At 34.5% G+C, this 23455-nt stretch overlaps 1 protein-coding gene across 2 annotated transcripts in view; it reads right to left on the minus strand.

The window, feature by feature from the left end:
• Positions 1-270: 270 nt before the first annotated feature.
• The window catches only part of Serpini1 (serpin family I member 1), a 78439-nt gene continuing 55254 nt past the window's right edge, over positions 271-23455 (minus strand). For both annotated transcript variants that reach the window (XM_027942113.3, XM_027942112.3), the window contains exons 6-9: positions 17169-17266; positions 2229-2315; positions 849-938; positions 271-595 (exon numbers count right to left, since the gene is read on the minus strand). In XM_027942113.3, coding sequence (XP_027797914.1) covers positions 519-595; positions 849-938; positions 2229-2315; positions 17169-17266 — 352 coding nt within the window. In that variant the 3' untranslated portion in view covers positions 271-518. The remainder of the gene's footprint in view (positions 596-848; positions 939-2228; positions 2316-17168; positions 17267-23455) is intronic.

Here is a 23455-nt window from a genome sequence, read left to right on the forward strand (position 1 = left end):
TATTTTTTTCTAACAGGTTTTGTTATGGAGCTTTACAGACATTCAGCTTACATTTCCTTGTCCTGCCCTCTATACTGCAATGCTAATTTACCTTGGTGCTTTGATTCTGCATGATTATGAAAGACTTAAGAAGCCCCAAAACATTACTATTTCCAAATTCTCATATTGGTATCTGCATACTCCAATTTCTACTGAAATATCATTGTTTCCAAATTTAACTGACAGGTATATGTATACTACTACTGCTACTTTTAAAATGAAAAACAGCTGTTTACATGTTCAATATGTACTTTTATTTTAAACAACAGCATAGCAAACACAATGACATAACAGGACCACTACCTTAATACTGATAATATCCTTGACAGGTTGACCTGTAATTCACATATATTGTTTCTATCTGGAGCTATTTTTAACATTATCTTAAGATACACTGTAAAACACAAATCCTAAATATAGATCAGTTGCAAACATAATGTGCTTTGTTGCAGTTTTCCTTGTTACTCAAATGGAGTCATTTAAAGTTCCTCAAAATCATGTGCACTTGGGTTCATTGTTTCAGGATGCAGGACTCGTCCCATGAATAAGATTGTACCTGTGTTCGTTAGGAAGTGAACAACAACAACAAAAAAGGGTGAATAGAAGAATGTGCTATTTTCCTTCTTGCTTACAATTATCAATGTTTTAAGAAATACAAATACAAATTATTTTCACTTTTTGAAAAATCATTTGACCATTAGACATTATCTAATAAATTCTACTGTGGATGGAAGGGGCAGCCTTCCATTTAAAAAAGAAAGTTTCTTTGTGCCCTATTGGATAAAGTTGTCTTCTCATAACAGACTTACCAGTTCTCCTGTTTCTGATAAGAAAGAAAAATGGATGGTCCACAATAACTTGAGGATACAGCACCGCCATCCTACTAATTGCAATCATTCCTACAGTGCAGAAAGAAATTAATTACATGTCCATAGATGTGCAGAGATTAATGAATAATTTCTCAAAACCACCTATATCTATCCATCTAATGCAAAGGCAACAATTTACAGAAAACAAGATTTTAAAGACTTTAAGAGAGAAAAATTATAAAAGTATTAACATTTCTACTTGATTAAAACAAAACAAAACAAATCACACCATTCCCTCCTTCCACCCCATCAAAAATAATAGGACTAGTTATTCTGCCTGTTACAAAAGTTCTATTTTCAGCCTAAGATAAATATTTGTGCTTTTATCAAAACATCCTTTCAGTGAAGGGAAGGGGGAGAAGAAAGAAAAATCCTCGTGACAAAAAAACAAAGACAGTTTATGTTTTCCAGTCAGTTTCTTCTGTTTGAATTGGGTCTATTGCCAGAGCAAATCTCTAGAGTCCTAGTAGGAGGGAGGGCTGTCAGAGATTAAGGTGAAAGTGCAGCAGCAAAACAAGCAATGGTGCTTTCTAAGGTGGGATGCTAAATTCCCCTTCCTTCTAGGATGGTTGCTGCAGTGTGGTTAGTTAGCAGAAAAAAAGAAAGTCCAGATTAGATTATGCAAGATTTCTGATGCCCAAGACTAGTGTTTCTACATCCTCTTTAAAACACTGTTATGACTGGTGAAGTTAGAAATAATGTGCTGCAAAACAAACATACAACCAGGAGTGAAAAGTTCTCAGTTAACTAGGAAAGTTAGAACCATCAAAATGATCAATGACATTTACCATTGTAATTTGGATGTTATTTATGTTGATTAAAAAATTATGTATTGGAAACTATTGCGTTATTAGTATTATTAGTTAATAGCACTTAAAATTATTTATTACATCTATGGTACACTCTTGCAAATGAATGTGCTTCTAAAAAATCCAAACTTTTCACTGACAAAATTAATAGTGAAGTTTCAAAAGTAATTAGGAAGGAAGAAAAATGTTTAAATAGGCATCAGGAAAATATTTAAAATATTTTAAAAGGCAGAACTGTAGGAAAATCATTCTACCAGAGCTGCCAGGTGTCCTGATTTTAATTAGGAAAAAAACAAAGATGGATTTATAGTGCAAAGGGCCAGTGGACTGAGAACTTGCTTTACATCCTATTTAGAAAATTCTGGCTGGTTCAGCATTTGCTTGACTCCTAACTTAGGACAAAAATCAGTTTTTTGGCTAGGTTCTGAAAATGATCCCCACCCCCATCCAAGATTATTTTAAATATATGAGTATAGGGAAGGCAAGAAGATTTTGGAAAACAGCTTTGTACCTGAGGCAGCGGCAGCTTCTGAGCCTTCTTCATTAACCTCTATGAAAGACTTGTGAATTGCTTTGGAAAGGAATAGCTCTTTGTTATCTGCAAAACAAGAATAAAGCAGAAGGGTTTTATTCAGTATCAGGGATACAGAGACATTTGACCCTTTTGTTAAATGGGTTTTGGAGATGTAAGACAAAGATACTGATTAAAAAAAAAAAAAAAAAAAAAGACAAGTGATAAAGTTACAAGATTTCACTTATAATAGGAGAGAACCATGATGATGTAGTTTCTAATTTGCCCTCATTGTCTATTCTCTTGTTAATTTTACCCTTCATTTTCATTAGAAATTTTCCATTGTTTATTTCTTACGTTGTAAAAAAATGCAGAAAATCTGTTTTTAGCAGTAACTTCAAATTAGTTCATAACTCAAGATAAAAACATTGTATATAGTGCACTCTAATTTGAAATAAAAAGTACAAACTGAAAGCTGGTAAAAATCCAGAAATAACCAGAATAAAAAAAAAATGTTCTTTTCTAAACCTAATCTCTAATTAGTAGGATAATGTAGATATCCTTTGCAAAGAAAAATAAAATTGACTTCAAGTTTATAGAAATGTGAATAGATGTTTTAAAAAATTTGCTTCCATTCTAGTTAACTGGTTTATCTGAGGATTCATAAAGATATGTTTAACATCCAATAATAGGAAGATTATTTTTTCCTTTAAATTGCCTTCTATTTATGCTCATTAATGGTCATAATGGGTAGAATTGTCCCCCAAATTCATTTGTTGAAGTTCTAACTCCCAGTACTTCAAAATGTGACTATATTTAGAAATATGATCTGAAATTAAAATGAGGCAATTAGGGAGTATTCTAACCCAAGATGACTAGTGTTCTTATAAGAAGGGGGAATTTGGACATGGAAAGGTACAGATAGGTGAAAATTAATTTAATGTAGCAAATTACATAGGCTTTGATGCCCAGATAATTGGTCAAATATTATTCTGGATGTTTTCCTGAAGGTGTTTTTGGATAAAATCAACATTTAAATCAGTAGACTTGGGCTGGGGTTGTGGCTCATTGGCACAGTGCTTGCCTAGCATGTATGAGGCACTGGGTTCAATTCTCAGTACCACATATAAATGAATAAAAAATAAAGGCCTGTAGACAACTAAAAAAATTTTTTAAAAAAAAATCAGTAGACTTTGGGTAAAGTAGATCATCCTCACAATGTGAGTAAGCCTCATGCAGTCAGCTGAAGGCCTGAACAAAGGCTCACCTCCTCCTATCAAAGAAGAAAGTCCACCAGCAGCCTCCCTTTGGACTCAGCTACAATTCTTCCTGGAGTCTCTATCCTACAGATTTTGGACTTTCAGAGCCTCTAAATCCTGTGAACCAATCATTAAAATAAGTCTGCCTGTCATTCTCTCCTTCCCTCCTCATATATATGTATACCCCCCACGACCAACACCACATGCACACATTCTGTTGATTCTGGAGAATCTTGACTAATAAACCATTTTTAGATTGAAGGAAAAGATGCCCTCTATAAGCCAAAAAGGAGGGTCTTGTAAGATTCAACCCTGTTGACACTTTTATCTCAGACTTCTGGCCTCCAGAACTGTGAGAAAATATATTTCTGATTTTTAAACCACTAAATCTGTGGTACTTTGTTATGGCAGGCTTAGCAAACCACAAAATGATTTTTTGTCTTTAGTTTCCAACTGTTACAACAAAACAATGGCAAAATAGATACTCCAAATACATTTTTTAAAAGATGCACAAGTAGCAGGGTAAGGATTATTCTAGTTTATGCCACCCTATTTTTTTTTCAATTCCAAGTGGTTTAAGCCAAACTCCAGTTAAATAAATTTGTTGCTGATGTCTAGCACTATTCCATACAAACACAACAGATTTCCCATTAGACACCTTAGTAAGACTTTGTAAGAAACCAAGTTCTACCCACAACATACATTTTCCGTTAAAGTTTTCAAAAATACCTAATTATTCTGCATGCAGAGGGGATGATGTTTGTCAACATTTTTGAATCACTTGTTGCATGTACCTGATTATCCTGAATAAACACCAAGACAACTAACAATGGGCATTCCTGAATATACTTTTAATAGAAATATTATTTCCTCAGATTATATTTGATATTAAGATAAAAGCACTGCATCATTAGTCAATCTCATAATTATAATACTTTCTTATGAAATACATTCAATTATTAGAAAAAAATAAAAAGTAGTCAAGCTTTTTACATTTAACAATTAAGTATAATTAGCTCTCTCAAATCCAAGAGTAGTTATGTTTTGTTTTATTTAACAAAAGAAAAAGTATAAATTGTGTTAAATAATCAAATGTATGTAGTTGGGAAAACTAGCATATGAATCCAAGACAGTAAAATATACTAAAGATTTAGCAGGTAAATGATGCCATTCTGTTTTCGGATATTGCTGCCCATTTTCATCAGTTTGTCAGTTAAGGAAAGTTCATATCTCAAGAACCAGCACTATGGCTCTGACTACAAAACGACAAGGTCCAAGTCCTAAAGGGTAATGAACACCCACATTGCCAGTAAAATCCTCCTCAAATACTTGGAGAGGAGTTCACAAAGACACTGAATGATATTTCAACTAATCAATTTGCACAGAAGAAAGCCTCCAATAGCTACTAGGCCTGACATACTAGGTGCACTGGACTCACTGAAATAGGAAAAACCATTCATTTCTGGCCTCTGCTCCAAATGTTGTGACCTTCTGTAGTCAAATAACCTCTTGTGTGTTCCCATTTACCCACGTAAAATGGTGGTGTTGGTGACAGAAATACTGCAAGAAATACTTGTGGCAGAAGGATCAAAAAAGCAAAGGGTAATTCTCTGAGAGCTAATTATTTAGAAGATAATAAAATGGACAAGTCTTTTAACAAGATTTGTGAAGAAAAAAAGAGAGATAGCCTCCCCTAACAAAGACACAGAAGAGTATTTTGAGAAAAATAAAAATTAATATGTATAGTTTTCTGCAGATGTTTATAAACATAATGAAATATAATTTTAATATAAAATTTCTTTATAAAACAATTGATAAATTTAATAAATGCATATATCTGTCAATCAACCTTCAGAAATAAGACACAGAATATTTCTAGTTCCCACCAAAAGATTCTGTATGTTTCTTTATGCAGATAATTTTGAAAACAAACAGATTTTCTATGAAACAGGTTCTGTGTGGAAACAGATACTTTATAAATTAAATCAAAAGAAAAAAAAAGATCTGAATACTCCAATAACCATTAAATTTATTGAATCAGTAGACAAAAAAAAATATTCTTAAAATTAAATTCAACAAGCCTAAATGGTTTTCTAGGCAATCATGTCCAAATCTTAAAAGAACAGGTAGGATTATCTGTTATAAAAACCACTCTAGATTCTAGAAAGAAAATAAAAGCTATGTAACTCATCCGTGGGTTTTCTTACATTGCTGCCAACATTGAACAAGGACACTATAAGAAAAGAAAACCATAAACTAAATTTAGTTGTCAACATCAATATAAAAATTCTCTAAAAAAAAATCAGAATATAAAAAAAATAAAATATAAAAAAAACAGAAAATCAGCAAGTCACTATAACCAACATCACAGAAATATGAAGGATGATCAGACATGATTACAAACAACCATATGCCAAAAAAACTTGATAAACTAGAAGAAATGGGCATACTCTTAGATACATATACTGTACCAAATTGAATTATGAAGAAATGAAAAACCTGAAAAGACCAATAACAAGTAGTGAGAACGATACTGAATGTGGGTTTGGAGTGTAGCTCATGTGTATAGCCTTGAATGGCACTGCAAACAATAACAACAACAAAACTTTTCTACTGAACAAAAACCCAGGACCAGATGACTTCACTGCTAAGTTCTACAAAACATCTAAGGAAGCATTAACAACAGTTCCCCTTAAGTTATTCCAGGAAATAGAAGTGGAAGGAAATCTTTCCAACACACTCTACAAGAACAGCATTATCCTGATTCCAAAACCAGATAAGAACACAACCCCAGTAAAAATCAAACAAGCAAACAAAACCCGATAGGTAAATACCTTTATTAACACAGATACAAAAATTCCAAGCTGAATATTAGCAAACCAAATTCAATAGCACTTTAAGAAGATTATTCACAATGATCAAGTGGGGTTTATGCCAGGAATGCAAGGATGATTCAATATAAGCAAATCAGTAAATGGGATATATCACATCAATGGAATAAAGAATGAAAACCATAAAATTATCTCAAAACATGCAAAAACAAGCATTGGATAAAATTCAACATCCCTTCATGATAAAAACACTAAACAGTTACATACAGAAAGAATACCTCAATATAAAAAAGGCCACAACAGCCAATATTACAGTGAATAGAGAAAAGCTGAAAGTGTTCTAACATCTGGAACAAGACAAGGGTGCCTACTTTTACCACTTTTATTCAACATAGGCTGGAGCTGCTAGAGTAATCAGGCAAGAGAAAAACGTAATGCTATACAAATTGGTAAAGAATTTAAATTGTAACTCTATATTGTATACTACTAGAGAAATGAAATGCTGTACTCCCTTTGTATACAATGAATCAAAACGCATTCTGCTCTCATGAATAACTAATTAGAACAAATAAATAAATAAAATACTTTAAATTGTTACTGTTGTAGATGACATGATCTTACATATGGAAAACTCACAAAACTCCATGAAAAAGTATTAATACTAATAAACAGATTTGGCAGTGTTACAAGATAAAAGAAATGAACATACAAAAATCAGTAGCAGTGCTATATGACAATAGTGGTTTATCTGAAATAGAAATCAAAAAAGCAATCCAATTACAATAGCTATGAAAAAGTACTTAAGAATAAGTTAACCGAAGTGATGAAAGATCTCCACAATAAAAATTATAAAATACTAATGAGAAAAATTGAAGAGCTCACCAAAAAGTAGAAAGCTATTTTATTTTCATGAATTAGAAGAATCAATAGGATTAAAGTGTCTATACTACCCAAAACAACCTGAAGATTCAGTATAATCCCCCCCAAAAATGTCAATTGACATTCTCTACAAAACTTACCAAAGAAGTTCTAAAATTTCTATGGAAGTACAAAGAAGAGCCAAAGTTATGTTAGCAAAAAAGAACAAAACCAGAAGGCATTAGAGTACTTTACTTTAAAACATACTACTAAGCAGTAGTAATCAAACCCCTCATGGTATTGGCATAAAAATAAACAGAATTAAATGGGACAAAGTTCAGAGCCTAGAAGTAAATTCATGTATCTACAGTCAACTGATGTTTGACAAAGGTGCTAAGAACAAGCACTGGAGAAAGAAGTCTTTTCAATAAATGATGATAGGAAATTTGGATATTCACATGCAGAATAATGAAATTAGATCACTATCTCTCATCAAACACAAAAATCAACTAAAAGTAAAGATTTAATAAGACCCGAAACTATGAAACTACTAGGAGAAAACACAGGGAAATGTTTCCTCTTCATAGGGGAATGGGCAAAGGTTTTTTTGCACATGACCCCAAAAGCACAGGAAACAAAAACAAAAATATACAAATTGAACTACATCAAACTGAAAAGTCTCTGAACAGCAATGGAGACAATCAACAGAATGGAAGAAAATACCATAGAGCGGGAGAGGATATTTGCAAACTATTCATTTGAAAAGAGTTGATATCTAGAATACATGAAAAACTTAAAAAAAAAAAAACCTCAATGGCAAAATAAACAAAGAAACAGATTAACAAGTGGAAAATAAACCTAAATAGACATTTCTCCAAAGAAGACATAAAAATGGTCAGCAGGTAGATGAAAAAAAAATGTTCAACATCACTGATCATCAGGGAAATGCAAACCACAATGAGCTATCACCTCACTTTAGTAAGAATGACTTCTATCTAATATACTAAAGATAACAAATGCTGGCAAGGATGTGGAGAAAAGGATACTCTTGCACACTGTTGTTGGAAATGCAAATTAGTACAGCCATTATGGAAAATAATATGCAGTTTCCTCAAAAAAAAAAATTTAAGTAGAACAACCAATGTAATCTAGCAATCCCACTCCTGGGTACATATCCAAAGGAAATGATATCAGTATATCAAAGAGACATCTGCATGCGCATGTTTATTGTAGCACCGTTCAAAATAGCTAAGAAATGGAAACAACCTCAGTATCTATCAACTGAGGAACAGACCAAGAAAATGTGGTAAATATACACAGCGTAATACTATTCATCCTTAAAAAAGAGTGACATCCTGCCATTTATAAAAACATGAATGGAAACGAGACCATTATGTTAAGTGAAATAAGCCAGGCACACAAAGATACATGATCTTACTTATATGTGGAATCTAAAAAAGTAGATCTTACAGAAATTGAGAGTAGAAATTAAGTTATCATTGACTAGGAAGAGTAAGAGGGAAGAGAGGAAGAGAAAAGGAAAGGTTGTGAGTGGGTATTAAGCTACACTTCAATGGAAGCAAGAAGTTCTGGTGTGCTATTGCATAGTGTGGTGAATATAGGTAATGTAGATAAGTTTTCTGTGTTGGCTAAAAATTAAATTTTAAAAAAATTCAGAAAATTAAGCTCAGAAACATATACAATGAGTTTCAACAGATGCTTGAATGTACCATGACACAGCAGTGCACAACTGTACCACCAACTGCCTCCAGGTCACACTGACGCTTCCCTTGGATGATCTTAACACCCTTTGTCCCCTCTCCTGCTTCCTCTGGTCTCCACCTTGATGCAGGCCTGTTTGACATGCAAGCTAAGTGGCTGCCTCTGCTTTACACATTCACCATCTGTCACCCCCATGCACCGTGCTTCAGATTATTTGAGCTGAAATAGCTCGAATTTTACTGTGTTTTGTTTCTGCAGACCCTACCTCAACCCCTGCTGTACAGTAAAACACCCGTCACCTTCTGAGGCCCAGCTTCTAGCCCCAGACTTTTCTTCTGCTCTCCTCTGATCCCTACATCTTTAAAGTGGATCTGACCACTCTTTCCTACTGAAGCCCAAAACTAATTTTATTGAAGCCTTCATCATATATCACATCTGCATTAATAACTCTCTCTTCCTGGACTGTCAACTTCCTTAAGCAAGGTCTTAGTATCCCTCGTTTCTGGCTATACGTGGGCCTAAAAAACGAGCTGACCAAAGTAGAGGGAGTTTCCTGGTAAGTGCAGTTTTCTTGTATTTAACTTAAAACACTACGAGAAAGAGAATTTCAGCAATTTCAGAATGAAAGGAATAGCTATTTCACACTGTAAAACGTCCTTAGTTCGTTCTTTGGGCACCACGACCACAATTCTGTTCACAATTGTGGCTATAAAGTTTGTTCTTGAAAATTCAGAGCAGCAACAGAGGAAAAAAGTATAAAACCCACACACAGGCTAAAAACTTAAATATCTGATCAAGTAGAAGTGTAAAGGGAATAGGATCCAACAACCAGTATTACCGTCTGTTGCACAGACAGGGAAACAAAAATTGAATCTTAATGTTCAATTCCCACAGCACGACTAACTGCTAAATTAAGGTGAGTGAATCTACACAGATATAAACAAGACTTCAGGAAGCTTAACTGTCAGAAAAACACCATCCTTTGATAAATATGAAAACAATGTGACAAGTAAGAAATCATATCACAGATACTGAAGAATAAAAGAAAATAAAGCTTCCCCCGCTACCTTAGACAAACTTCAAGCAGCCACATTAAATTACAATAAATTGTAGCTAAAAGTTGTTTAATTAAGCATATGTTTGGGGCCACCCAATCTTAGAAAGAGATCAAGTCCTGCAGGAATCTAGGCAAGGTCATTGTTCCTTACACCTGCCCTCCTATGTTGCTCATTCTGTGTAATTAATGTCAATCCAAACCATCTGTCCTGCTAGGCTGGCTTTGTGCTCCTCCAGGGCCTGCACCTAGCCTGTTTTATACACCTCATCCATAACATTCTGCATAATGTCACGTACTAGGTATGTACTCAGGTATTTGATTGAATCAGAATGTGAGGACTGTTAAGAAAACTTACACTGATGGCTTCATCTTACTGGTTAGAGAAAAGTTAGCTAATTTCTCGATGAATAAATCAAAGGAAAATCCATTTAAACTCTTTTTTGGTGGTAGTGGTACTGGGGATTGAACCCAGGGCCTCACACATGCTATGCAAGTACTCTACCATAAGCTATATCCCCAGCCCCCATAAGCTAAAAAAGAAAAAAAAAAATCTGTACACAGGCCTTAAACAGCCTCCTCTTTTCTTCTGGCCAAGGCAAATTCTGCTGCCAAATAAACTGGTCCTAGTTTCCTCCAGGCAGCGTGGAACCAGGCTCTTTACAATGGATAAAATGGGAACAGGGCCCATGAACCCTAGGTTTCCCAGAGAAGAGCTGGGCAAAAATTCAAACTCTTATGAAGAAATCAGGGCAAAATATGAAGGCATTCATTCAGTCACTGAGCAAATATTTATTGAGTACCCCCTCCATATGAGATATTGTGCAGGGTGCCAATGCTCTAAATATTTGAGATTAATATAATGCTGGCAGGATGGCCTTCATGCAAGCCTAGGCCACTACTTCCTTTGTGGCACTGTTACTAAACACAGCCAATTTAAACAAATTTCTGCATGCTTAAAATAGCAAAATGAAGAGAATATCATAATAGAACCTTAGATACCCAAAGTGTCTCTATGCTTTAGTCACTAAAATATTTTTAGCTTCTGCCCCACCCATGAAATTCAGAAAATTTTCTACAATATTTCTTCAAAGGGAGAATAGCATTTGTTGTTTGTTCTTCTGGACAGATTTTTGTTTCAGAGACAGCAAATATTTATTTACTTGTTCATTCATTTATGTACTGTGCACCTACTATGTGTCAGACACTATTGTTGCACTGGATCTACCATGAGGAACTGATAATAAGAAGAAAATAGATATAAATAGAAGGACAGTAAAGGAAAGCAAATCAATAAGTGACCACAATTTCAGGATATGGTAAGAATAACCAAGAAAACAAGATAAAGTGATGTGTAGGTGAGTGATTAGAGCCATTGAGGAGCTGGTGTTTGACAAAGAACACAAGGAAATCGTGTCTGAGGAGGTCAATGTCAGCTGAGACCAAAGGAATAAAAAGGAGCCAGCTGTGGAAAGACCTGAAGGCAGAGTTGCATTTCAGGTGAAGATGAAGATTAATGCAGAGGTAGATACAAGTCAGCCCTGATCCAGGACCCACTGGGGGCCCCATGTGGCAAGGAGGGCAGAACAGAAAAGCTCTCACTTGTGGCCAGGCAGTGACCAGTGCCATTACTCACTTTCCCATTCAGCATCAATCCTGCCCTTCCAACACCATGCTGGACTCTGGGGAGAGGACAAACTCTAAGCTCAGTCCCTGCTTTTGAAAAGCTCTGAGTTTAAAGACAAAAATGTGTACAAACTGTCCAAGGAAAAGGCGAGATAAGCAATAACACAGGTAGGTAGCAAAGTGCTACCAGGTTCCAGATGAAGAACAGTAAACCACCTAGGAAGGAGGAGAGGTGTCAGAGGGAATCTTCTCAGAGAGGGTGACATTTGGGCTGGTACTTGAAGTAGAAAAGTGAAAGTCAGAGAAGGGGGCATAGACAAGCAAAAGATTGTATTTGCAAAGTGAAAAGAACAGAGGGGATGACATGAAAGTCCCATTTGGAACCTGGGCTATGAGAAAGTGGAGGATTGGGCAGGAGATAAGCATAATTTTAGGAGCTTTGACTATAAGGTTAGAGCCTGAGTTTTGTCCAGAAATAATGGGACACACCTGTTATAATTTTAGAAGACACCTTTGGTAGTAGCTGTGAAAGGTGAATTGAATGAGCAGATAGCTCAGGGCATGATCAAGTTAGCTGTTGCACTAGCTCAGGCAAGAAGGCAGAAGCAGAACTGGAATTGTAGCAATGAAAGAGAAACGAACCCTCTGGCTTCAGGTGCAAGGAGAAAGAGAACAAACAAGGGCAGGATGTAGGAGCTGGTCCAGCGTAAATCCACAGCACTTGAGCCTGACCTGAATGTGGCTTTCTCTTTGTCTTCTTAATTCCTTTATTTTATTGGCTTCTTTATTAAAGCTCATACTTCATGCTGAAGGATTTAGTACTCACTTTCTCTTTCCCCTTACACCTTCCAAGAGGATTACCTATTAATCCAAATGCTGACAGTCATTCATTTCCATTACAAAAATAGCCCCACTCTATAGCAGGATCCTTACCGCAACTAGATGAGCATTTTAAATGTAGCCTGAGAAGAAAATGATTCTCAGCACTCTCTCTGTTTACTGTATGAGTATTTACTGTGTTTTATGTTAATGGAATTTAGCATCAAAAGCAACGTATATCAAATTGAAATGAAGAAATAAACATAAAAAATATGAAGCATCTCATCTTATTCTTTTCTCCATTCAGTGAGAACTAAGCAGGAAGCACTGTGGGGGACTCTGAGGAAACATGCATAAGAATCTATCTTTGGGTTGTCTAAATTCTATCAGGGAATGTTAAACACAAAAGTAACAATAATATGAGATAAGATGTGATATGCACCATAAAGAAAGGTACAAAATATCAGGAATTTAAAGAGTGATTACTTCTGGTTGGTATAATCGTGGTAGCTTGATTTTGAAGTTGGGATACTTCAGCTGAGACTGAGTTCAGATGGTGTTTCAGAGCTGGGCAGGGTGGCATATATCAGTCATCTCAATGACTCAGGAGGCTGAGGCAAGAGGATCACAAGTTCTGTGCCGGCCTCAGCAACTTAGTGAGACCCTGTGTCAAAATGAAAAGTAAAAAGGGCTGGGGATGTAGCTCAATGGTAGAGTACCCCTAGGTTCAACCCTTGGTACAAAGAAAGGAAGAAAAAAAAAAGTATTTCAGACAGGGGAGATTTCATAACCGTGGGGAGCTGGGGAGATGAGACACACAGCTGGAGCACAAGTAGTGTGTGAAGAATCAGCCAGAAAAAAAGGCTGGAGGGAGCTGAGGTCTCAGGCCCTGTGGAGCAGTGGATGGCACTGCAGACCAAAGCAGGCTTTGAACAAGACTTGGAATGATCTGAGAGTGGGTGGGTCTTAAGGTGAATTTTCTTAATAGTGGTGGATGAGACATATTAGACTGGAGAGAGATTGGAAACTATTAGAAGGCTATTGAAATAGTCCAGGGCAGGGGTAATAAGAGTCTGAAATAAGAGTGGATGCAGTGGAATGCAATTTCATGATAGAGTGGATCCCAGAAGTCTTAGCAAAGGAACTCAAGTCATTCCATTTTTCAGGAAGCAAGAGAAGGTGAAGCAGTTTTTGTTCTCTATTTTCTAAATCACATTTGCTACTTTGGAAGAAAGATAAAATTTTCATTATATAATTGAAGAATGTATCAATGTCATGGTAGGACTGAATTGTTCACTGGGTGCTTTCAAGTATACCAATTATATTAATTCCATTAATATAATATTAAAACACCTTTTCTAATTTTTAGCTAAGAATTTTAATTGAAAAAGTAATATGCACACAAGGCAAAATTCCAGTGAAGAGTGATGTATGAAATGAAAATGCTCTCATCTAACAAGCTCCTGTTCTAGAGGCAACTGCTGTTATCACTTTTTGAAACGCAGTTTGAAAATGTCCTATTCATTCAAAAACCAATACACATGCATACACATACTCTCCTCTGCCTTTGATTCAACAGCTCCCATTTGCCACTTAATTTTCTTCTTTTCTGCTTCCATTATGCATGCTCTCATGGAAGGCTCCTTAACCTCTTTACTATTGACATTTTGTATTGGTAATTTTTTGTTTTAAGGAACCTGTCCCAAGCATTGCAAAAGTTTAGAGCAATGTGTCCAGTAGGTAGACAAATCCCCCAATTGTAATAGCCAAAAAGGACAAATGTTCCCTGGGAGTGTGGGGCAGGGAAAAAGAAATCATCCTTGTTGAGAACCACTGTTTCAATAAAACATGTGTATCAGTCTTAATTTTATTAAACCCAGCTGTTATGTCTTTCTACCATAAGTCCTTCAAACCTTTTATGTCAGGCATGACATCACAATCATTTCTTTTTTCTTTTTCCTTATATAGCACTTTTCTCATCTACCTGCCTCTCTAGCAGTTGTTTAATGAAAGGAAAAAACGGCATGGAAGGCAATTAATGTTACATATCCTCATCACCATCAAATCCTCTCTAAAAAAAATAATAACCAAATGCATGCAAATCATTTTCCTGGGTAGTTTGGTAGGTTATGTTAGAATTATAAGTTTTCATGTTACTTAGTTTTCATGCTATTTGGAGAGGCAACAATCGAGCTATATACTAGTTAGGATACTAACTAGCACAGGCAGAGCATTTGGTGTCCAAATAAATGATGCAGAGATAAATGCTATCAAATTTAGAGGAAGTAGAGAGGGAAATTTTATACTTGGGACAGTAGATAGTTTTTGAGTGAATTATTCAAAAATTAATTAGAAAGAAAGAGCAAGAGAGGAAGAAAGGGACAGAAAAGAAAAGCTACATGTATTAATTGGAATGATCATCACTGCTAGAGGTACCAACACTCTGATCAAGCTAATAACATACATATCAAATAATTCCTGCTGAAATTTTGAGAGATTGGCTTTTGTTCTTTCAAGTGATCCTGAAGATCTGAACTGGATGGTGCTTAAGAATATCAAATGCTAGATTTCTAAGTGATATTATAAGAAGACAAATATTCTAATAAATGTAATGTTTAAGATGTGTGCAAAGAAAACTTTTCCCTTTTTCCCTCCATTCATTTTATCCTTCTGTAAACATTGCTGTGTGCCATGTGTGTGTCAGCCCTGTGCCAGGTACCAGAACAGGATCTGTGAACAGGACACTGGGCAGGATTTGATCCTCATGGAGATTTGATCAAATAAACAGATTTTTTTTTTTTTTTGCATAGAGAATATATAAATTCTCTGAGTGATTCTAGTGTCATTTCAAATCTCCAAACCATCTGCATTCATACTGCATATTTATGGTCCATTGTCTCTGTACATAGTAAAGGCAATTAAATATTACCTTATAAACCTTCCAAATATGTCGGAAATTATAAGGTACACTGACCACAATAATTGATTTGCCGCTGCAGTGCTACTCCCTCAGGACAGAGAGGCAGAAGATATTGTATTTGTGTAAAATAACTGCCTGAATGTTTGGGTGAGGTAGTGAGGAATCACTAATCAAACTGAATAGAGAGAATGTTGAGAAAGGAGAATATAATTATCCAGTTGGAATTTGGCCAGTATTGTAAGACAGATTCTCTTCATTCCTGAGGAAGAGAGCATTCCAACTTTAAGTTGTGCTGTGCTTCAACTATTAATGTATTTCTGACTCAGCTAAGAGACACCATATGATCTTTTGAATCTCCAACAGTCCTACCTTCTTGGCAACCCCAATGAGGAGTTCCAAGCCCTAAGAACTTGGATATGAGTCATGAAAACTTTACTCAGGAAAAACTCATTTCTCTTTTGTAGACAGGAACATTTATATCATAGACATTTAGAAAAGCTCCATTAGTGCTTAGGGCTGTAAGCTCTCTGAATGAAAGGTAGATAGAAGTTGTGGTACCAAATACATCAGTATCAACTCACTGCCAGAAGCTGCATGCTGCTTAGAAAACAATCTACACAATACAAAATCCGGGAGGATAAGGGATTATCTGATCACATACTCCTTGAGCATTTTTTAAAAGCTATGACCCCCTTCTCTGTCTCTCTCTCATATGCACGCATGCTAACAAAAGTGTGTCCACATGCGCGCACGCACACACACACACACACACACGAACGTGTGCACACACACACATACGTATGTGCCCCCTAAGCAATTTCAGAAGTGGGGGCATCTGTTTTCATTGAATTCAGTCGAGGTTTAGAAGCTATAGTTTGGTGAACTTAATTGTTTATAGCCTAAATTCTTCCTTGTAACATGGGAACTGCTAAAAAACAACAACAACAACAACAAAAAAACCATCTATTACCTGCATGCTCTCTAAATGAAGAAGAGGGTTCAATTAAATTGCATATAAAGGGGACATGCAAATTGAGTTGCTTGATCTTACTATATAACTATCCTTATACGATCAGAAACCAGATTCTATTTTTCCTGCCTTCCAAAGAAATGATATAAAATAATATAAGCCTTAAGCTCACTATTGCTTTTTTTTTTTTCCAATGATAAGCTCCTTGGGGTTAGCCACTTAAAAACACATCCAAAATTATTTTAATTACACATTCTAAATGCTTTAATGTTACCAACATTTCATTAGTTTTTACTTGGAACAAGTTAAGGTTCTGAATCCAGTAATTCAACTTGATTTTTCCTTGGGGTATTTAGAACAAATTACTCAACACCTCAGTGAGCCTATGTACTTTGAAGTTACTTCTTCAAAAACACTGCTTTTTATTGAAGACTCAGAAAAAGGTTTACATCATCTCACTGGGTATTCTTTATTCTTTAAAAAGAATCTTTGGTCTAGTCCTTACAGCAGGGGGCACTCATTTATCTTTTCTCTTCTTCTCTTTACTATGATTCATTACACTGGAACATATTGAGATATTCAATCAACACACTTATTGATTCTACAAGGCATTGTGTCAGAAGGGATGATCTCCTGGAGAATATGATCTACTATCAAAGACAAGACATACACCACATAATACAAACTTAATGTTATAACTGTATTCATAGTTTTACTTGAAGAAGTTAAATAAACTTCTTGCTAGATTTACTTGGCAAGTGGTAGCTGAACTTTACTTCTGAATTCCATGGTAAATAGAAAATTTAATAATCCTGTTTTTAAAAGCATTATGTTATTCTGTAAAGAATAATGTTTCTTAAAAATTGGTATTCATTTCTTACCAGACAGGGCTGTCAAATTTGCATCTTTGATGAAAATTTCAGTTATTCCAAGACCCTTCAAAATGTCTTTTAAGTCAATTTCCTGTTCAACTGTGAACCTGGAAAACATAGGGGGAAAGTATTTAGTTACAGAATCTTGTTACTTTGGACAAGAACTAACCGTTAAATATGTTGATTCAAAACCTCTATTTTGTAGAGGGTAAATTATGTTAAAACTTGGTTTTTTTCAGGGGTGGGTACTGGGGATTGAACTCAGGGACACTTAAACACTGAGCCACATCCCCAGCCCTATTTTGTATTTTGTTTAGAGACAGGGTCTCACTGAATTGCTTAGCATCTTGCCATTGCTGGGGCTGGCTTTGAACTTGCAACCATCCTGTCTGAGCCTTCCTAGCAGCTAGGATTACAAGTGTATGCAGCACCACCATGCACTGCTAAACTTGGCTTTTGATTGCAAGAAGCATTTGATTGTTCTTTTAAAAACAGGGGGCATCAAAGACATGATGTAACAGAATAAGATTTAATTTCATGAGTTAGAAAAAATATGATACAGACAAAACTGCAAGATATAGTCGAATAAATGAATTTTGAGATCAAGAATCATTAATTACTATGTAAATCTTATAAACAAGTATCTTTCAAAATCTTTTGACCTAGTATCTACTATGTTTGATTTTTCAAGCTGGTAATAATCATAAATTTATCCAATGTATTTTATTTTTTACTTAGTATTTTGGTCAATTTATGCTGCTCATCCACACTCTACCATGGGCAGGGTTAAATAAGAGACAAGTTCTGCTATAAAATTAATGCATTCAGCATTTCAACTCCACAACAACTATCACATTAAATATGCGTCTTCGTAGTTAAACTAACTTTGAGAACATAAATAAGGGTGTTATCAAAATATCATCACTGATCAGTGAAACTGAATAAAATATCACATTCTAAAAACTGTAGGCATTTATAATGAAGAGTTTTTTAAACAAAATAAAAGTGGCTTTTAATTTTTTTTATTTTTATGGACTTAATGGGTTATACATAAATGTGCACCAATTTTGTAAAAAGAAAAACAACATTAAATGTAGTGGTAATAAACAGAATATTAACTTTAAAAATGGTTTCCACACTAGAACCATATTGGTTAATATGGAATCTCCCCCAAACCAATGAATTGTATCACCAATCTTTCTAGTGACAATTATGAACCAACATGCCTACATTAACACATACACTTTTAAAAAGGAAAGATGTTTATTAATTTTTAAGAAATCATAAATACTGGTCAGAATAAACATTTTCCTTTTTATAAGATATTGCCTTTTGATAAATACAGCTTATAAATATAAATTTTTAGGCAATAGATTATGCCTTTAAATGAGCTATATCTATGACAGTTACTAAAATTATATCAGCAATATTTCTGATGTCTTAAGAAGAACTAGAAGGAAATAATTTTTATAAACAAGCCCAGATATGAAGAGGATTGATCATGGAAAATCAGTTTTAGCAGGTTTATGCTTATGGAAAAATAAGTTCAACAGACAGGTCATATGCAATATCAAACATATTGATGTAAATATTGAATTCTACCACATTTTATACTTTAACTTGGATTTAATATTATTTATTTTGTTTTATACCAAAAGTAAACACTGATCATGAAAATAGAATTGTTCTAGGGTGCACAGCTCACAAAAGGAACAGGTGAGAAAATCCAGTGTCTCAGAGAACACACCCAATGGCTCAGGGTGTGTGTGTGTGTGTTTATTTTTGAGCACTTATAAGGAGCTTCCTATACATCAAGAACTGTCCCAAATGTTTAAACACCACATTAATTTAAATGTCACACCACTAGGCAGGTATTATTAGTATTATTCTCAGGTAATAGAAAAAAAGAAACTAAGTGGCAGAAGGTTAAATAACTTGACCAAGGTCGTTCAGCTATTAAGTGGCAGAGGTGGAATCTAGATTCAAGTAGAATTATATAATATCCTGATTCATTTAAAATAGGAAAGTAAAAGAAAACACCAGTAGTGGGTTCTTTATACTTCTTAAAAGCAACTTGATTTGTTTCATACTCTGGCTGGCCGGTCAGGCAAAGATGAGAAATTTATCCAGGTGAACTTGAGCGAGTTGCTTAATTGTTGACCCTCAATTTTGCATGTGGAAAACGGCAATTATAATATGTACTTCAAAATATTGTTAAAAAGATAAGCAAAGTCTCTATTAATCTTCAGATGGGGATGGCATGGGTGGACATGCAGTGTAGGGCAGAAACTATCAACACTGCGTATCATATTATATGTCATGTAATCATAGGTGCTCTATGTTTGCGTACTAGTAGTATTTGGAATAATTTGGTTAAATAACTAGATTAGTCCCTGCTACTTTAATCATAAATTAGTTAAATCTAGTATTTATTCATTCCAGTATTTATAATATCTTGCATAGGACAAACCATATAGATCAAAATGAAATAAAATCTTGGAGTTCATAAGATGTTTTGTTCAAAGTTAAAGAAAGATGTAAATAATCTCCATTTATCCATGTTTTACCTATTTTCCTTGATAACCCATTGAAAATTGTTGTAATTCAATTGTTATATCTTTCCTCTTAATATAGACTAATTATTAATATAAATAATCTTTGTCATCTCCCTATCTTGAATGCTTCCTATGTCCCAGGCACTATGAAAATCACTGTACTTGTAGTATCCCATTTAATCCCTCCCATCATGATCTCAAAAAGCAAAATGATAGGTATTATTTTTCTCTAAGATGTAGAACAAATAGAAGTTTAGAAAAGTTGTGCAACTTGACCTAAGTACACAGGTAACAGGTGGTAGAATATGAGGATATGAACTAAGGTCTTTCACCAATCACTATAATGGTTTTTAAAAACAAAACAAACAAACAAAAAAACACTACAGGGAGATTGTACTTTTCACTTTTTAAAATAAAAAGCCACAACACTACTTTTTATTTTTTATTTACTTTTTTGAGGTAATGGGGATCAAATCCCAGTCCTCATGCATGCTATCACTGAGCTCTATCACTGAGCTACTTCCCAGCCCCATCACTATTTTTAAAGACAAAAGGAATACCTATTTTAACAAAGACAAATAATATCATCATACACTTGAAACTTTCTATTTGAGTAAGTTCAAGAGTCATGTAAAGGGAAGAAGCATGAAAGCTGAGAAGAAATGTGAAACAAGTGTTAGAAAAAAATATATATCCCATGTAGAAGATTATAAAATCTGTAAGCAGTCGAGAAATAATCAAACTTTTTGTAGAAAAACCCAAAAGAGAGCATTCATTTTAAAGAACAAAATCATATGGCTTATGATATTTGTCTTTTAAACACAAGAAACTAAAATGCTTTATTAATAGATAAGAGTTTCAAAGCAACAGGATGGTTGGTGGTTACAAAATGGAGCAGTACTTCACATCTTTTGATTTCCAGTACTCTGATCAAAAATGAGAAATCTGAGACTACAAAAATCAGATGGAATGAGAGCACAGCAAGGTGCATTTCCATAATAAGTATTATGATATTTGATGTTGATTCTAGAAAGATACTCTCACACCTAAGTAAAGACTGACAAGGAAGAGAGCAAAATTCAAGAGAGGACAGTGCTTTTTTTTTTTTTAGCTGTTCAGATAAAAGTATATGTAAAGCTGCCTATAAGATTAACACAAAATAAGTACTAGGACTTAAAATGAACACTTAGCCAATAAACAATGATAGAATAACCATATGATGCTTACTCTTTGTTAGGTATTATTCCAAAGTGCTTTTTAGATATATACACATATATTTTATATATTAGACAATTGTTTTTTGTTGTTGTTGCTGTAGTGAAAAAATTGGAAGAAGATCTGGCAATCTTCTTTAAATCTTAAAGATGTACAACTGTGTATAAACATTGTGGTATTTCACTGGGTTTGATAATATAACAAGGAGGTATAGCATCTTACATACATTTTTGTATTTTGAATAAAAGTTCAATTTCAATTCAGCATCTAGTTCTTGTGGAATCTATCGTTCAGGGGTAAAAAAATCAGAAGAGCACAAAAGTAATTGCTCCTTCTCCACTTCACCTGCCAAATACCCTATACTTGTTAAGGAGATTGTTTAGAATATGTTTGTATAAGATCCAGTCTGGTAGAAAGCAAAAGTATCTTTCAAGCAGGAAAAGAATTTGGTCAAATTATAGAAACCCAAGTTTGTTCTTTCAAGCAGGTCAAATTACAGAAATGCAATTTGCCCTCTCAAGCAGGACAAGAACGTGGTCAAATTACAGAAATGCAAGTTTGCATTTTCAGAATAATAACTCTACATGAATAAAACTATACAAATAATTTGATACAGAGTAAACCTAGAATACAGCTATTAGAAATATTTTTACCTTTGCTGAAACTGGGTCACACAAATCATTACCTTCATTGAACATTTAGTGGACCCTAATGCTATAAAATGGAGGGAATGGACAGTTTCCCATTGGTTACTAGAACATGCAAGTATTTTACAACTGTCAATCTGTTAAAAAGGGAAACAAATTTTATCTTATTTAACTATTTAGTTAGCCTTCTCATCTGTGCATTAGCCATGCAGAAGGAAAGTTTGTAGAACTCCTGGAAAAATGGATAGTATGGTGTTAGCTGTGCCTGGTTTAGTAACAGGCATTAACATGAGCAAGTGAGCTAAACTATTTCATAATTGAAGAGTATTTCTTAGAAAATGAAAATTTAATTTTCTTCTGCTGCCATATTCAATTTCTCAGTGGACAGCACCCGAAGGCCACATTTTCTTATGAACGTGGTCGAATTAGAATATATAATACTTATTAAGTATTCATTTAGCATTCTGTTAAAATACTCCAAAATGACTATATCTTCACAGAATTGAAGCTTTTGCAGAGAGTATAATTAACTTATGGAATTTAATAAGGGAAGCATTAGTACTGCATTGAATTTCTCATATTATCAAAAGAAATTTTCTATAAAATTCAAGGGAAAATACAAAAATAATAATAAAATTTCACTAAATGATGGTTAACATGGACTAAACGGTTTGCAAGGTTAGACCTTGTAAGGTCCTTGCTAAACATCTAGACAGCCATCTTAAGTGACAGCTGTCATTTTTAAGAAAAAGTTTCAGGGCCTTTCTGAGAAAGGCTCACAACTCCCTCATACCAACCCCACCTTTAACACTCCGCCTAGCTCTAATAATCTCTGAGCCTGCCCCACAAAAGTCCCAGAACTCAAGCCTGTGTTGCCTCTCTCCATCTATGGAGAGATGGGCTTTTATTTGTCAGCTCTGACAAATAAAATCTCCTTTGAATCTCTGCCTGGTCTCCATCTTTCATTTCTCACTTGCTCATCTCCTAGTTCCTCATTTTCCTTTCAGACCTAACTTAGATAATAATTTAAATTGAATTATTACTGTTTAAAAGAATATTGTTCTTTGGAGTTAAGATACATTGTTTATATATTAAGTATGTTAAAGTCAATTATATATTTTCAAAATTGGTTTTGTTAGGTATTCACTGACTACTTCTCCTTGAAAATAGAATCACAGTGACATCTTTCTGTAGAAACCTATTGTTATATTGACAAATTTCTAGACATATGTGACTTGCATAAACTGAATCAGGAAGATATAGAAAACCTAAAGAAACCAATATCAAGTAATAAAATTGAAACAGCAATTAAAATCTTCCAAAATAAAAGCACAAGGCCATATGAATTCTCAGCTGAGTTCTTCCAGACGTTTACAGAAGAACTAACACCAGTCTTTCCAAAATTTTCCATAAAATTGAAAGCGAAGGAACATTCCCAAATACATGCCACGAAGCCAGTATAACCCTGATACCAAAAAGGAAAGATGCACCAGGGAAAGAAAACTACAGACCAATATTCCCAGGGAATATAGGGGCAAAAACCCTTAATAAAATATTAGCAAACTGCATTCAGAAACATCAAAAAAATGATATACCATGATCAATTAGGTTTCATTCCAGGGAGGCAATGTTGGTTCAACATAGGCAAATCAATAAATTTAATTCACCACTTAGAATTATAGACAAGAATCAAATTATCATCTCAATAGATGCAGAAAAGGCTTTTGATAAAATCCAGCACCCATTTAGAATTTACCTCAACATTGTAAAGGCCACTTACAACGGAACCCAAAGCCAATATCATACTAAATAGAGAAATACTAAAAGCATTTCCTCTAAAATAGGAACAAGACAATGCACTCTTACTACTCCTATTCAA

The sequence above is a fragment of the Marmota flaviventris genome, chromosome 8 (genome assembly GCF_047511675.1).
Source record: "Marmota flaviventris isolate mMarFla1 chromosome 8, mMarFla1.hap1, whole genome shotgun sequence".
Lineage (NCBI taxonomy): Eukaryota > Metazoa > Chordata > Mammalia > Rodentia > Sciuridae > Marmota > Marmota flaviventris.